The sequence below is a fragment of the Grampus griseus genome (genome assembly GCF_964374135.1).
Source record: "Grampus griseus genome assembly, chromosome: 17".
Classification (NCBI taxonomy): domain Eukaryota; kingdom Metazoa; phylum Chordata; class Mammalia; order Artiodactyla; family Delphinidae; genus Grampus; species Grampus griseus.
In genome coordinates this window covers 35,826,219-35,842,017 of record NC_139011.1, presented here as the reverse complement: position 1 = coordinate 35,842,017, position 15,799 = coordinate 35,826,219, and the positions used below count along the sequence as shown (strand labels likewise).

The 15,799-nt window shown below is 46.0% G+C and overlaps 1 protein-coding gene across 1 annotated transcript in view; it reads right to left on the bottom strand.

The window, feature by feature from the left end:
• SNX31 (sorting nexin 31) overlaps positions 1-15,799 on the bottom strand; it is a gene marked incomplete at both ends in the record, with an annotated part of 61,770 nt that overhangs the window by 29,856 nt on the left and 16,115 nt on the right. The window contains 4 exons of the mRNA XM_082674705.1: positions 1,335-1,422; positions 2,383-2,473; positions 6,772-6,882; positions 14,789-14,853. Of these exons, the coding sequence (XP_082530831.1) occupies positions 1,335-1,422; positions 2,383-2,473; positions 6,772-6,882; positions 14,789-14,853 (355 nt within the window). The remainder of the gene's footprint in view (positions 1-1,334; positions 1,423-2,382; positions 2,474-6,771; positions 6,883-14,788; positions 14,854-15,799) is intronic.

Below are 15,799 nucleotides of genomic sequence, written 5' to 3'. Positions count from 1 at the left end.
CTTCATTTAACTCTCACTATAATCCTATGAGATAGACCCTATTATTATTATTTCCCATTTTACAGATAAAGAAACTGAGGCTTAGAGAGCTTGAATAACTTGACTAAAGTTCAGCTAAACCCTGCAGTTCACATACTCAGATCCCAGGAACAACTATGCTTAGTCACCTGTTATTATGGGCAGCTTCCAGAAGAATAACTACTCTCTAAACTCTCAGACAGAACTGCAAACTTTTCCCCTTCTCAGGGCTCCATGCCACAGGTTTTGACCATTTCTCAGAACACTTTTGAATAGCAGTATATGAACTTCTAGCCTTGCTGGGAATCTTCTTCCAAAATTCAAAGCCACAGCCTGGAGCTCTAGCAAGGCATCACAAGGTCAAGATATCTACTATTCCTCGATGTCAAAATGTCTTTCTTTAAAAACCTCTGTGTTCAGATTACAGATTAACTGGGCTGGGCAAAGAGTGAGCCAAAGAAACAATCCAATACAGCCACAGTAATAAACATTGGGAATTACAGATTCATTCCCCCATTCCCCCATTGTTATTTTGTTTGTTCTTCAGAGGACCCCTTTTTTCCGAGAGAAATAAAAGTATTTTCTGCAAAGATACTGCAGATTTTTTCCCTAGATTGTGTCCTATCAACCGAAGAAAATATGTCTGGCTCTAGTAAATAAGCATGTATTGCTGGAATCCTTTAGGAATATAAACCAAATACGTAGAGTTCAAATTCACTGTGGGGGAATTCCCTGGGGGTCCAGTGTTTAGACTCTGCATTTTCACCGCCGAGGGGGGCTAGGTTCAATCCTTGGTCGGGGAACTAGGATCCCACGAGCTGTGCGGCATGGCAAAAAAAAAAAAAAAATTCACTGCAAATCAGCTGAGTCCACTCACTCTTTGCCTTCAGGGAATACCACAGTTCAACAGATAAATCAGACCTGCTTGTAATCATCAACAAAGTCCTTCAATTAAATACAGTCAGTCATCTATTCCAAAGCAAACACACGACCTATAATTCCTCACCATTACCAGCTTCAATCCCCAATCCCCCTACCCACAGCCTTACCTTCATGGCTGCCACCCTCATGATAATATCCTTCAAGCTTTTAACTTGAGACCAGTGAAAGTCATCCTCAACATCCTGTTCTTTAGGACAAATGTTCTGGTTCATTCGCTCCTTTCTCCTCTTCATTGCTTTCCTGGACCTTCCCCAAGCTCCTGAGCTCCCTGGAGCTGTCAGGCTGTGAGCTGGATGTGGGAGATTCTGACAAGCGCTGATCTGCAAAGCTAAGATATCCTGAGAAAACTTCTGTCACAGTAAAAGCTTACTCACCACTTCCTGAGTCCAACCTTGAAGTTTTCCACTTCAGAACTGCGAAGGCTAACATAAGGGAGTTCAAAGTCCACCAATTTTTTAATGACTAGAGAAAGGGAAAAGAGTCTTATTGGTTGAAACAGCACAGATAGTTTTCATACAGTGCAGTGCTTTAAAATGATAAAATAAGCATTACTATTGGAAGAATAATTAATACTGTCTTGCATTTATATGTGATTTTTAACTTTCTGAAGTTCATTTAAAAAATAAGTAGCATTTGATCCTCATAAAAGACCAATGGCTTGAGTAGGGGACATTTTCACTGTGATACAGATGAAGAAACTGGGATTCAGAGAGGTCCAGTGCCATCACCAGCACAGCACAGCTCCTGGTGGCCAAGCTAACTTCCACCTCCAGATCACCTCCCCACAGCTTCTGAGGACATATGTAAACTACCTGAAGACAACTGATGCCATCTCACAACAAAAAAACTTGTAATATCTAGAAATGCACTGTAGAGAAAAGCAAAAGCTATACGAAACAATGTCATTGGTCACTATCTCGCTGCATGTATGTATTTTTAAAGAACCTAAGAACTTATTTATATCATCCACATTTCATAGCAAATATTCCTTAACAAGGAGATATTCCTTAACAAGGTCTGATGGGATCTGCTGATGCCCGGAGTCCAGCACTCCATCCACAAGGGGGTTGTGGCGTGACTGGAGAGCAGCCCCCAGCGTGCAGGGATAAAGGTGCACCGGACAGCAGCGCTGGGGCTCAGGAGGCACAAGAGGAAGTGTGGTTACTGGAGAGAACTGATGTCTTCTTCCTGACCACGCTGCCCCTCTAGAGCTGCTCAGCCCCAGCTCACCTTGAACAAAGGCACAGCCCGCATCCCCAAATGTCCGGTTCGGGGGCCGAGAGTCGTAGTAGAGACCACACACTGGGGCGTTCCCCTGGGGGGTGACTGGCCCCTCAGCTGCAACCCCGCACCTCCTGGCTGAGTGCCTGCCCACACCTGCCCACCCCATCTCAGGCTGCCTGCATTTCCTGCTCTCCTTACCAGACAGCTTGCCCTCTTTGTAAGACCGAATGAGAAACAGTCCAAAGTATCCCAGCAGCTCCTGACACAGTCCAATTTTGTGTGATACCACCTTTAACCGAAGATGAGAAAAAGGAGGGAAAAGTTAGGAGTGTCCGCCTGTAAATATCAATAAAAAGAGCTTTAAGGGGCCAGTGGAGAGTAAGAGAAATCTTTCCCGAATCTAAAAAAGGTATATACTCATTTTAGAAAATTTAGAAATTTTAAAAAATTACAGTGAAAAAAATAATAATCAGTCCCCCCAACAATAGACATGAACTGGCCCCAGCTGAGACTGGTTTGTCCCATCTGGGATAAGGACTCGTCTCCCAGATTGGTTTGGTCTCTATTGTCCACTGGAGGGCAGTAGCCATTCTCCAGGATCATCAGCCCTTCTGTAATACCTGCCCCTGGGGCCCACACTCCAATCTACCTTCCCTGGGGGCTGGATTACCAGATATTGGGAAAAGGGATGTTCCCCACCATTGGCTGGCATATAAAAGTGTACAGGCTAATGTCCGCCTATGACACTCCAGGCCTGCTTCTCTCTGATGTCTGCTGTGATGCTCAAGTCTAATTGGTGTGGCTTTTGCTCAGTGAAACCTCAGATCCCGGGCACAGGCTGCCCTCATTTCATATTCCTCGTTGACCTTTACCTCAAACAGCTTTCATTTCAACACCAGTGTTTTCGTTTTTACCAACTGGTCATGAGGCTGTAATCTCGGAACATTTCACATCCATTCACCCTCCCTTAGTAGGAACATTCATGCTTCCACAGGCTCTTTCCCTCTCCGCTCGGCCAGCCCACCCCCTCTTTAAGGCTGGGTTTCTGTGACTTCTTTGCATGCCTAGTCTGAATTCGCTAGATCACCTCTGCAACCCTCTGCGCGGGGGTCCACCTGTATGGCTCTGTGCGTGAGCTGACCCTTTGACCATGGCTCCAAGTTCTCAAGGTGGCAGTTGTACAAGGCTGAAAAGGGCACTTTCTTGTCCGAGGTCTGTAAATTACCTTGGGAGACAGTCTGATTAGGTGGATGGTATGAGTAGGTGTTCTCAGTATAGCTCTGAAAATAAAGAAGAGCCTGGGAACTTTTCACAACTTTTCCTCGATGTTTATCCCCATTCTCCTTTCTACCTTACTCTCTTCCCCGTGCCCTTGCGAAATAAAAACAAAAACAAAACAAAGCAAACCCTGAACCAAAACACAGGGCACCTCTGTGTGTGGGGCTGAGTGTGCCCCAGGGGTAACAGATTGCAAAGTCATCTTCTCCTAGAGTAAATATGAACCCATGCCCACTCAAATTAGATTTCTCTCTTCTCTGACTCATTCAGTGAAAACAGCAAGCTTACATGCCAAGGAAGAGAGAGGAGTGGGAACGGAGACACTTTCTATAATTTATAAAGACATAAATACAGACACCTTTCGAGGACGAGAAAGCAGTACAAAAAGAGACACGGTAGTATTTCCTTCTTAGCAAATGTTAATGATACTTCAAAACACGAACACCACCGATACAACTACATTAGCACAAATGCACAGAAAGCAAAAACGAGATTTTAGTTTGTTGCTGGTCCTTAAAGGGCCCATCAGGATGGCTGGAGAAGCAAAGTGAGCGTGGTGACAAGTATGCTTGAGAAGATACGGACAATAATTTTTAATTACAAAATGTACGTTACATTTTTATGTCAGCTAGAGAATTTCCCAGCCCCTGGAAGAGAATTCACATCTGTGCCTGGCCAAGTGCTCGCTTTACCTTATACAGAAACTCCTTTACCTCATTTTACCTCCAGTGCTAATGATGTCCATGCTATGGATTTGAATTTCTCACGAGCCAATGTGATGGAAGAGGGGAAGTACATTTTTCTGAGGTTAATGAACCTCATTCAACTTCTGCTATCAGTTACAAGGGGAACTGGACAAAACAAGTGGCACTGTGGAACCCTAGACTTACTGCCCTACTCAATACTTATTCAGCACTCCCTCTAACATCATACTAATAATGATAAGAACCATACTCGCCACTGCTGATGGATTGTGAGCTATTGCTATAATTACTTAGACATCATTTCAAAAAATTAAATAACTTACCCAAACTCACATGGAGCAGCTCTGTAATTTGAACCTGGGACTTGTCCTAACCCCAGCAGACAGGAGACCCCATACTCCCACCAGCAGCCAACTTCAGCTACAGTTATGTCTAGTTTGGCCGGCGAGCCCAGTGTGTGTAAAACATGTCAATAATGGTGTCCTTGGGCAGGGCAGCTGCTCTCCGGTTCTCTGTAGGCCCAACCATTTCCAAATGAGCTTATATCCTACAGCTGCACCTCTGACTTACCTGCCTGGCCACTGAGTACCTGAGTTTGTGGTCCCTACCCTCACTATTACTGTCTCCTCTTTCTATTATGTGTCTATCTCCCACTTTGTAAGTCCTGGGAGGGCAATTTAGGGAACTGTGTTTTGTGTTTTGGGGTCTCTTGGTATAAATCCACTCAAGTGTTAAGCATCAAGGGCCCTTGATAATTTCTAGAAAGATCATTCTAGAAATCAGTACAGCTTAGCAAGACTGGAAGCAGGGAGATTAGTTTGGGAGCGGCTAGGGGCGTGGGGATGAAGAGGAGAGAGACTTGGGATGTAGTGTCAGTCGGATTTGGGAGGTGAAGGAGGAGGACCCAGGGTAACTTCTCAACGGATGGCCTCAGCAACCAGGTGGCTGCTGATACCTGGCAACCAGGTCACAATCCTGGAGCCAAGAAAAGGGTGTATGTAGTGACTTTAGTAGGAAGAAAGGTGCAAAATAATCACTCTCGAGCAGAGCAAGATCTAGAGAAGGAGTATTTCCTAATCTGGGGACTCAACCAGGAGGGCGTAGGTGGGCTCAGATCTCCAGGCTGGGAAGGGGAGCCATAATGCAGGAGGAAGGTCCCACAGTCTCAGGTAGAGGCGGGATCAAGAGCTGGGCGCCCAGCAGGGAGTACTTCCGGTCATTGGCTCAGAAGGCGGCAGACACCGGGACCCTAGCACAAGAGATTTCCGTCCTTGGAAAGGTCCTAGAAACTTTCCGACTTCCTCCTGTTTATAACTTCTTATTCTCCCTTGAATGTTTCTCTGGAGGATTAGAATTTGTGAAAGAAATTCAATCTAAATGGAACTGGAGGATATAAGATGGAAAGCCCCACAAGTGTGCCTCAGGAAGACAAGACTTAAGGACTGAGAGGCTGATTTCCCGTAAATGCCTAATTCACAGAAAACAGATAATATTGCAATTTTCTTAAATGATAGAGAGTTAGTCCGGGGTTGCCTCATATCAGCCTTGGGAAATTTTGCTCCTGGTTTCCAGAGACCCAAACAAGATATGACCCAGGTCAGGTTGGTCTCACAAAATAAGTGGAATTCAGCTTTGTTTGTGTGACCAGACCGGTTTTGTCTGCTGGGGGAATTTTCAAATCTGGTCTCCATTTGTTTTGATTTTAGTAGACTCTAACTGAACTCTCCCTTCTTTACATTCCCAGCCCATAAATAAAGCCTCCCCCAAGCCCTCAGCGGACACGCCGGCAGCCTTTCCAGCTTTCGCGTCCCCAGCTGCAATTCCTCTGCTATTCCTGAACACGCTCATCTTCTTGACAATTTTGAGCTGCCTCATTTTACCTTTTTATTTAAGTTGACAAACTAAAACCCTCCAAAGGCAAGGGACCTGGGAGCTGGCCCTACAGCAGTGTGTGGGCGAGAGAAGACGGAGTCCTCTCTGAAGCCCAGCTCGAGGAAGGAAAGGCCTCAGGGACAGAGCTGGTAATGGCTGCATCTGGAGAAGGAAGGATGCTTTCTGGGTCTCGTCCTCTGAGTCCTCAGAGAACTGACCAGAACTCGGTTCTGGTCCTGTGGACCCAGGATTAGAAGTGCTGGGCATTGGTTTCAGGGGTTTTCCCCTGTGAGGGAGGAGGGACCACTCTTTCTGGCTTTGACAACCCCACTGTCACTGTCTGCCAGAAGTTGTCACCAGCCCACCTGGGTAGTCTCATCTGGGCTCCACCCTCCTTCCTGCTCCCGAGTAGGGATATCCCGTAATAAAGCACTTGGCATATGTGCAGGACACATCCCTGGCTGAGTTCCAGAGAACCAACAACAGCCTTAGCAAGGACCTGGAAAGTTGATGCCCACAGAGGGGGAAAAAAACCCAAAGAGACCCTGGGGATCGGCTGTAGCTGAGATTCCTCCACCAGTCTGTCAGCAGAAGCCAGCATCTCTACAGATAAGTCATCCAGAGTAAAAGGATAGGCAGGAAGCTTCTGGAAGGTAACCGTATCCTAGTCCCTGCCTTCAAACAGAATGATTCCTAAATTCAGTTCTGGGGCTGGAATTTGGATAGAATTTACCTCCAGGACTCTTTCAGCAGTATCTGATGTTAGAATTTCGACTTTAATGCTCCTTCCATCGGGCAGAAATATATCCAGAGACGCTTTCTCGGTAGTGATGCTAAATGTGTCCTATAAAAGCAAAAGGAAGCACAATGAGCTGTGGCGCCCTTCCGTGGGGCACATGGACGCAGGAGACAGTCATCTTCCTCTCGGTGGGCCCTTGGGGCATACAGTATCCAAAGCAAATGCAAGCCAAGTGCAGAGATTTGGGGGACTGGTTTTGGGGGTGGGGTGGGGGTGAGGAGAGGGTGGAGAGGAGCTCAGGCAAAGCAATGACATGCAGCTTGAATAATTTCCCAATAAACAAGGCACCTGCTTTAGGGAAAAAGCTTTTGAGAAAACCATCCACGTGACTCTTGGCCATCCCAGATTTTAACTCTTATGTTCAACATTACCAGGCGTCCCTAAAAATTTGTAATATGCGCTAATTTATGGTTCTGCTGCAGCAAAACTCTGAAGCTGCAAACTTTGAGGCCTGTGTGGGGATCAGGTCTCTATCTGGTGAATGGGCACCCAGCTAAGGGGCCAACACCCCAGCTCAGCACAGCCCTGCCCGCACTCTCGCATTCTGGCCTTCTGTGAGGGGATGCGTGTGTGCCAGAGGGGACTGCGAATCCGGGGACCTGTGAAGCTCTCGGATAGAGCATTCTAGGATGTCAGAGACATGCTACAGACAGGGGAAGCCCGTCCGAGCTCAGGAAAGCACGAGGCTGAGGTCGGCACTCAGTTTCCTCAGAGAGAGTGACCCTGACGGGGAGGCAGGGCCAGTGGCTGCCCACACGGGCCTCCAGGGCAGCTGCATCTGGGGGTGGCTGTTCTCAGTGCCTCTGAATGGGACCCTGTCAGTCTACAGAGCTGCTTGTCTCTGGGAGGCGGATCCCGGTCACGGCGTTCTCATCTCAGGTTCCACGATGGACTAAACCCTGACGCAGCCTCTGCGTGCAGTGCGTTCCCTTCTCTCCTAGGCATTTAGAACGGCACTAGTGATGTGTCATCCTTGGGAGAAATGAGAAAAGAGCCATTCAGATCATTTTCTGTGTTCTGAGCCTGCTATATAAGCCAGAATATTAGTAATTAGCAACACAGTGTGTGGGGATGGGGGCGGGGGGGATGGGGGGAGAGGCAGTATCTATTTTTAGTGACCAGAAAATTTACATCCAGGTCACCTCCTTCCTGGTATCGGTTTGGGGGAGGGAAGATCCTGATGACTGATCAGAAGATTATTGGGAGATCACGGGGTTGGGGCTCAGGTCAGCTGACCGGGTGAGACCCCTTTCCCCTCAACAGGCAGCACCTCGCCCTCCTTAGTCCTCCTGACCACCCCCTGCCATTCACAGACACAGAGGATTAGGCACCAGGCTTTGTAGGGAACCGGGAAATCCAACAACCCAATCGCACTGCCCAAGTACCTCAAAAGGTCCATCATGTTAGTAACAGGCTTATTTTTTCCTAATTTTGTTATCCAAGGGCAAGCTTTGACTTTACGTCTTAACCACGCCTGCCCTGAACCCACTTACTTACAATCACTAAATGTCTAGGATTCTGAACCTAAGTACTTTAGAAGAGAAATGCTGCTGCTTCCCAAATTCAAAGGGTTCGTCCACAAAAGCAGCAGTTTGTGAAGGTGTTATATCCACACATACAGGCAACTTGTAGAGATAGCATCTCATTTATGAGTAAATATACTATTTATTACATACAAATATATTGTTAGATCACGATACTGATAATTGGGCTCTGTGCTAACTGCTTCACATATATTGAGGGTAGCGCATGTAATTCTCATAACAACTACATGAGGGATATACACTCATTAAGCCCCCTTTTTCAGATGAAGTACAAGTCTACGAAGGTTAAATTACTCCTCCAGGACACACTGCTAGTTGGTGGCAGAGGCAGGATTCAAGGCCAGCTCCTCGAGACTCTACAGCCTGGGCTCAACTAGGTTGGACTCATCTCCTGGCTGGTCCAGCATTGCCTTGGAGTGAATGTTTGTGTCCCTCCTCCCCCATTCAGGTTCGTGCCCTAACCTCCAATGTGATGGTGTTTGCAGATGGAGCCTTTGGGAAGTGATTAGGGTTAAGTGTCCCTCATGATGGGATTAGTTTCCTTGTAGGAAGAGACACCACAGAGCTTGCTCTCTCTGCACACACGCACAAAGAAGAAATTTATTTCTCACAGTTTTAGGAATTTCTGTTCTTTAAGATTCCCAGTTATGGCAGCCCGAGCAGACTAACGTATCATAACACTCAGAGTGCCGCCTCCACTCTCAAAAGTGTCCGAGTTTGGATAAGTTATATGGCTGCCACGTTACTACCATAGTACCAGCATAAGGGACCATGTTATGCTGCCCCCTCCATGTACAGTAAGTGTCTGTCTGCCTGAGTCAATCTGCCACTTATTGATCACTGTGTTGGTCACTTTTCAAACAGTCCTGTGGCTTCTCCCTGTCAGTACTAGCCTCCAAATCAGCAGATGCTAAACCAACCACCTGCCAGGTTTTCCCTTCAAGCATCCAGTGCTGGGACAACCCACCTCCTGGGATCCTGTGAAAATCACTCCAAGCCCTCCCAGAGCATGTCAGGGGCACTGGTTTCCCGCCTCCATAGCACAGGCCCTGAGCTCTCCCTACACAACCTCAGCCACACTTTCTTCACTTTTACCTTCCTGGGGGAATTCTGGCAGATTTCCCCACTTCCCCGCAGTTATGATAACTGCTAACAGTAGGGCTCCCAAGACCCCATATCTAGCAGAGTAGTCAAGGGTCAGGGGTTTCCCCAGAGCAACTGTTGCAAATAGTCCCTTTCTAGGTATACCTTTGCCTAGGTCTTAGGTTCTTAAAGGTATCTGGCCTCAAAAACACTTCTTACCTCTGAGGAAAAACACTCTTGAAATGAACGGAAAGATGTCATTGCCTTTGGAGATGATTTAAGGAAAAATTACCATTAATTTGTTACTTCACTGCAACTCCCAACTCAAACTATATTGCAGACCAATAGATATCTAAATTATATAAACAGTTAAAATAATAGAAACGCATATCCATATTAAATTCTTCTGCAAAAGAAAAGTGAGGAAGCAGATTGCATTGGTAGAGTGGGTCAGATTATAGATGGCCCTGAAATCAGACACTTGAGGATTTTATTTAAAAAGGCAAAAGGGGGCTTCCCTGGTGGCGCAGTGGTTCAGGGTCCACCTGCCGATGCAGGGGACGCGGGTTTGTGCCCCGGTCTGGGAAGATCCCACATGCCGCGGAGTGGCTGGGCCCGTGAGCCATGGCTGCTGAGCCTGCACGTCCGGAGCCTGTGCTCTGCAACGGGAGAGGCCACAACAGTGAGAGGCCCGCGTACCGCAAAAAAATAAAAATAAATAAACATTTTTAGAACAATATGGTAAATAGGAGAAATAAACCATTGAAAAACCTTTGTACTATGAAATAAAAGCAAGTGAACAACAGATAAAACATTTGGAGTGGTGATCAAGGAGGAATGTGGCTCTATTTGCGATACTTGAATTTTACTTGTACATATATAATTTATAAAATGTAAAAGCCATACAAAAACGCAATGAGAGGAAAAAAACCAAAGTGGTGGGTTCGGATTGTAGGAAAACAAAACTTAACTCATCTTGATCTAGGGCAGATCAGGAATTAAAACACACAATTCACAGTAGTAAACGGAATGCATTTATTTTTAAGAAACCTCGAAATCCTCCAATACCATGGGCTGCTTTAACACATTTTGAAATGTGCTAATTCTTTTCAAATCGAATGTTTAACACCCTGAGAAATTGTTTAATTTATCGAAGAAGCTCCATCAGTGTGCTTTACTGATATTCTGCTCTGAGGCAGAAGAATGTCTGGTAGCCACGGTGCTTATCCTGAGCTTTATTATCCAAGAAAATCCATATTTGGACTCGCCAACCTCTAAATTTCTATCATACTTAATAATCGGTCCTAATCATTCCACTCCAAGGGACACGGAAAACATTCTTAAGAGGAAATGGGGAAACAGTCATTTCCTAGAGCCCCCAGAGCTATGGTGGGCGACACTTCCCAGATACATAAATTGCCCCTAACTTCCCAAGTATACAAAAGCCATTCCAAATACCTTCTTAGTCTCCTTTTTCTCAAACATGCTTTCCACACTTTAGATTAAGAACCAGGAACATAAAAAGTCTTTAGTCTAAAGACTTTGGTTTTGCCTTTTCAAAAGTCCCTTCATCTCAGAGGCAATTGCAGGGCAAAAGCACAGAGCATGGTAAGTCGGGGACAGGGGCGGGGGGTGGAGGCTAGACACACACAACAAGGGGTACCTGGCAGGGGGCGGGGCTGGGGGGCTGCCACCACTCTAGAAATATCTCATGACGTCAGTGGATCCAGGCTCGCTGGGCTTCCACTTATGAAGATGTGGGTCCTTGGACAAATTACTTAACCTGAAAAAGAGACACTAACAGCACCGTCCTCAACAAGTTGTGAGGGATAAATGAGATACCACACAGAAAGCACTGGGTCTGGCCCAGACTGAATGCCCTGTAGAGGCAACCCCCTCTGATGACTGCAGCTTGCCTTTGGCCATCCTTGATAGAGGCTCCTCGGAAGGCTCCTACGCGGTCACATGTATTCACGTTTCTCACACAGTGTGTCCTTGCCCAGAGACAGGAAGATCTGCTTGTACTTGCTGAGCCCTGGAGAGCCACGCCCGTGAGCGTGTGATTATTTGGCAATAACCACTGGGAAACTGCAGGCCAGGCACTTATCAAAGGCAGTGAAAATATTTAGGTGGGGTCTGTATAATATTGAGGTGGGGAAACTTCCCAATCCCTGCTCCTTGGGCTACTTGAATGGTCTGGCAGACCCACACCTCGCCATCTTTGAAGAAGTTGAAAATGGTCCCAAGCCTGGACAACTGGGTTTTCAGAGGGGCTGTCTCTGGTGAAAATTGGGTCTGGTCAGGGAGAAGGGAAGCAGAGGTACAAAGATGCAGCGGGCAGGACTCAAGCCACATAGAAGCTGTGTTAAAGCAGTTCATCAGGAAGCACTAGGCAGGTCTGGGAGCACAACTCTGGGCCCAGTTGACACCACCTAGTGTCTGGGGAGAGATGTGCTGGCCCGCCATCTTTGCCGGAAGCAATCTCTCAGCAGGCTGGGAAGAGGAAAAAGGACTGGCATTGGTAATAGCAGGAGGACCACATAAGTGTTATAACATTGGCCAGATTACATTTAAGTGCCTTAAGAGCACTGGCTCACTTAATCCTCCCAACAGCACTAAGAGAGGAGTCATTCTCCCCATTTTAGAGAAGGGGAGACTGACATACAAAGAGACCAAGTAAACACAAATCCAAAGTAGGGCAGCCAAAATTTAAACCTTGGCCATCTCACTTTGAGCCTGCACTCCTAACCACTAAGCCAGTTCTGAGGCTGATTAGTCAGCAGGATGGTTGAAGATGTGATCTTGATAAGAGAAACTGTGGTTTGGGTTTCACTGCAGACATGCCGCTCTGGTCTGGGGCAAAGTGTTAGTGGGAAAGTCCTCAGAGATGGAGAGGCAAGATCCAGAAGTACGGCAGACAGGTTCTACCAGCTCAGCTCCAGCAACTTCCAACACCGTGGGCCAGCTGGCTTACTGAATGCACCCCTTTCAAAGTTGATGGATCACCTGGGAGAACGAGAGACAAAAATCCCGCAAGAAAGGAGGAAAGAAACATGACCAACTAAGGGTGAAAAATATATCCCCCCCAAAAGTGAGGCCACCAAGGAGATGAAAACAATGGCTGTGTTAATCAAAATAAGGCTTCTCTGAACTCCGGCCTCAAAGAACAGATCAAGGTCTCCAAAAAGAGGTAAGCGAATAGACGTGAAAGGAAGCTGGCCAAGTTCACGGAAGCAACAGGAGCGAAAAATAAAGCCATTGCAAAAGTGAAAATCTCATCAGAAGAAGCAGGAAGAGACGCTGCAAAATGCAGCGGGGGCAAAAGGTTTCTGTGCAGTTATACAGATACAAAAATACTGAGAGCACTAAAATCAAATAAAACAGATGTAGAGAACAAATGTATGGACACCAAGTGGGGAAAGGTGGGGTGGGATGGATTGGGAGATGGGGATTGACATATATACGCTAATATGTATAAAATAGATAACTAATGAGAAACTGCTGTATAGCACAGGGAACTCTACTTCAATTCGCTGTACAGTAGAAACTAACACAACATTGTAAAACAACTATATCACAATTAAAAAGAAAGGAGGAAAGAAAAACACATTAAAAAAAAAAAAACCCCTTTAAATTATCAGGAAAAAAAGACACTCAAAACAAAGCTCCAAAACACTGCCACCCTCTGAATGATTTTTAGAAAGCATTGAAAGTAAAAACCATAATGCACACAAAGATGACAGAACCACGGCTGACTGTACCTCCATGCATTCGCATAGAATGATTTGCAAGATGTAAACTTTGAAAAACAAGGTTCCGAAAGTGGGTAGAGTGTGTGCTTCTCTGCAAAGCAAAAAAGGATATGCATACATAGGAATGCTTGCATGTGCATGGAAATGCATGGAAGGGACATACATTAAACTGTAAACAACAGTTGTCTCTGAGGGGGGGCCCTGGAGACCCATGGTGGAAGCGAGGTTACTTTCATCATAGACCCTTTTGTGCTGTTGGAATGTTACCACTAGCACTGCCTCAAAAACAACCTTTTCAAAGAAAAGAAAAGTATATATACATGTACATATATATATACACACATACCATTAAGTGTATGTGAAAGTACGAGCAATTATACAATGGGAGGGGAGACTCTAGGGGCATTTCTCAGTTGGCTGGACCAGTAAGTTTGTCAACACACTTGAACAACTGAGTAAATGCAAATTTGCTCCCAGTTTTTACACGTCTGATCAAGGTATCATTCCTCCCTGACCTAAGGAGCCAGTTCAGTAATATCACGTCATTGTGCAATTTCAATCCTTTTGAAGCTCTTGCATTCAGTCAAGAATGTACACGCAGGGCTTCCCTGGTGGCGCAGTGGTTAAGAATCCACCTGCCAATGCAGGGGACATGGGTTCGAGCCCTGGTTCGGGAAGATCCCACATGCTGCAGAGCAGTTAAGCCCGTGCACCACAACTACTGAGCCTGCACTCTAGAGCCCACGAGCCACAGCTACTGAAGCCCGCGTGCCACAACTACTGAGCCCGCACGCCTAGAGCCCATGCTCCGCAACAAGAGAAGCCACCATAATGGGAAGCCTGTGCACCACAGCGAAGAGTAGCCCCCGCTCGCCGCAACTAGAGAAAGCCCACGCGCAGCAACGAAGACCCAACGCAGCCAAAAATTAATTAATTAATTAAATCTACATATTAAAAAAAAAGAATGTACATGCAGGCATAAAAATGTTCCTATGTGTACCACCTGAATGGGTGCCGTGCTGAACAAATGTACTTGGCCAAGTTCCAGCCTCTAGGGGACAAGAGGACAGTTGTTCTTTAGACCAACAAAGGAAAGGGAGGTGCTGTCTGTCATTCTGTTGAGACTGAATTTTCTCCATGATCCGTTTACGATAAAGTCAGGAGCAGAGAATATACAAGTGATAGCTGGCATGGCTATTACTGCTGTCCTGAGGTCTTCACTGTGGCACACTTGGAAGTCCCAGCTACAAAAGTAGGGTCCCACAATTGTCATGGGGGCCCTTAATGGTAAAACGTTCTCTCCTCCACGGCCAGTTTTGAGATGCACAATGCTTAAGCTACAGGAAAAAAGGTATCTGCTTAAACAAAGTGGGCAAAAGGTCAAGTGACACACTTAATTTTCCATCTAGAATCTCAACTTCCAAAGCAACAAAATAGGAACCATTTTCCTGTTACTCCAAACGAATGTATTTTATCTGAATCCAGGCTCTGTAGGGCTGATGACCAGAAAAGCACACATGGAGACATATTCTGCAGTGAAATAATGACCTTAGTCAAGAAAAGCAAGCTTACCAGCTGCACCAGTTTCAAAAAATCAACGAAGACATCACTTCTCAACATGTTTGGGTCCATGGTTACTGAAAAACAGGGACAGCGAGCCAGGTTACCACTGGGCTGGGTTGACTGCTCTGTTAAACTGCTCTGTCCTCCAGGAAGCCTTCCAGGCCTTGCCAGTGCACCGCTGCCTCCTTGAAGGCGATGGAGCCTGTGACTTCTCAAATTCAAGAAAATCTACAAAGCCCGCCTCCTCCAGGCAGCCTCGCAGGCAGCATGAACCCATCACACCAATCCAGCTGACTGTTTCCAGGAATCCTACTTTGTTCATGCACACCCCTGGCCCAATATCTATCTAGCTGCCCCTACTAGAAGGATGATGGGGTTAATACGAGGTAGCAATAAGATCTAAAAACTTGGACCTAGACTCCCACTTTAGCAGGATGCTTGGTAATTTGAAAATTTTAAATCAACCAAGAAACACTGATTAAGAGGACCTCTTTTCACGATGGGAGCTCTCAAGAGGTTACCAAAAAAAAAGCAATTATAAGGCTGTCAGATATTTAAAATTTCATTCTTCTATACTTATAAGAGCAATTTGCCCCTTAGTTTTAAAGCTCCAGATACCAATACCCAGCGCTGTGGCCCGAGCAGATGGGCCAAGGCTCTCCCCTGAGGACCTCACACTCACACGTGAAGTGCTTCTCAGCGGCTTCCTCACTTCTTATCTTCCTCCCCACAAGTCCTCTCCTGGACCCTGCACTTGAGCTAAACTTATCCAATTTCTAAATCTGTATTAAATGTCTTTCTTTTTGGTGCTGTTTTACTGATTTTGTCAAACAACTTCTACCAGCATTCAAAACTAGCACTGACTGAGGTCATTTGAGGTAGTGCTTCCCAAACGATGCCATGTTTTTCAAAATAAAGTAACTAAGAGAGAGAGTGTCTCTGTAACAGGAGAAACTGTTTTTTATAAAAGGTACTCCCTCTTTTCTAAAGGGGGAAGAAGCTCTTGTCTTATTTTCTGGA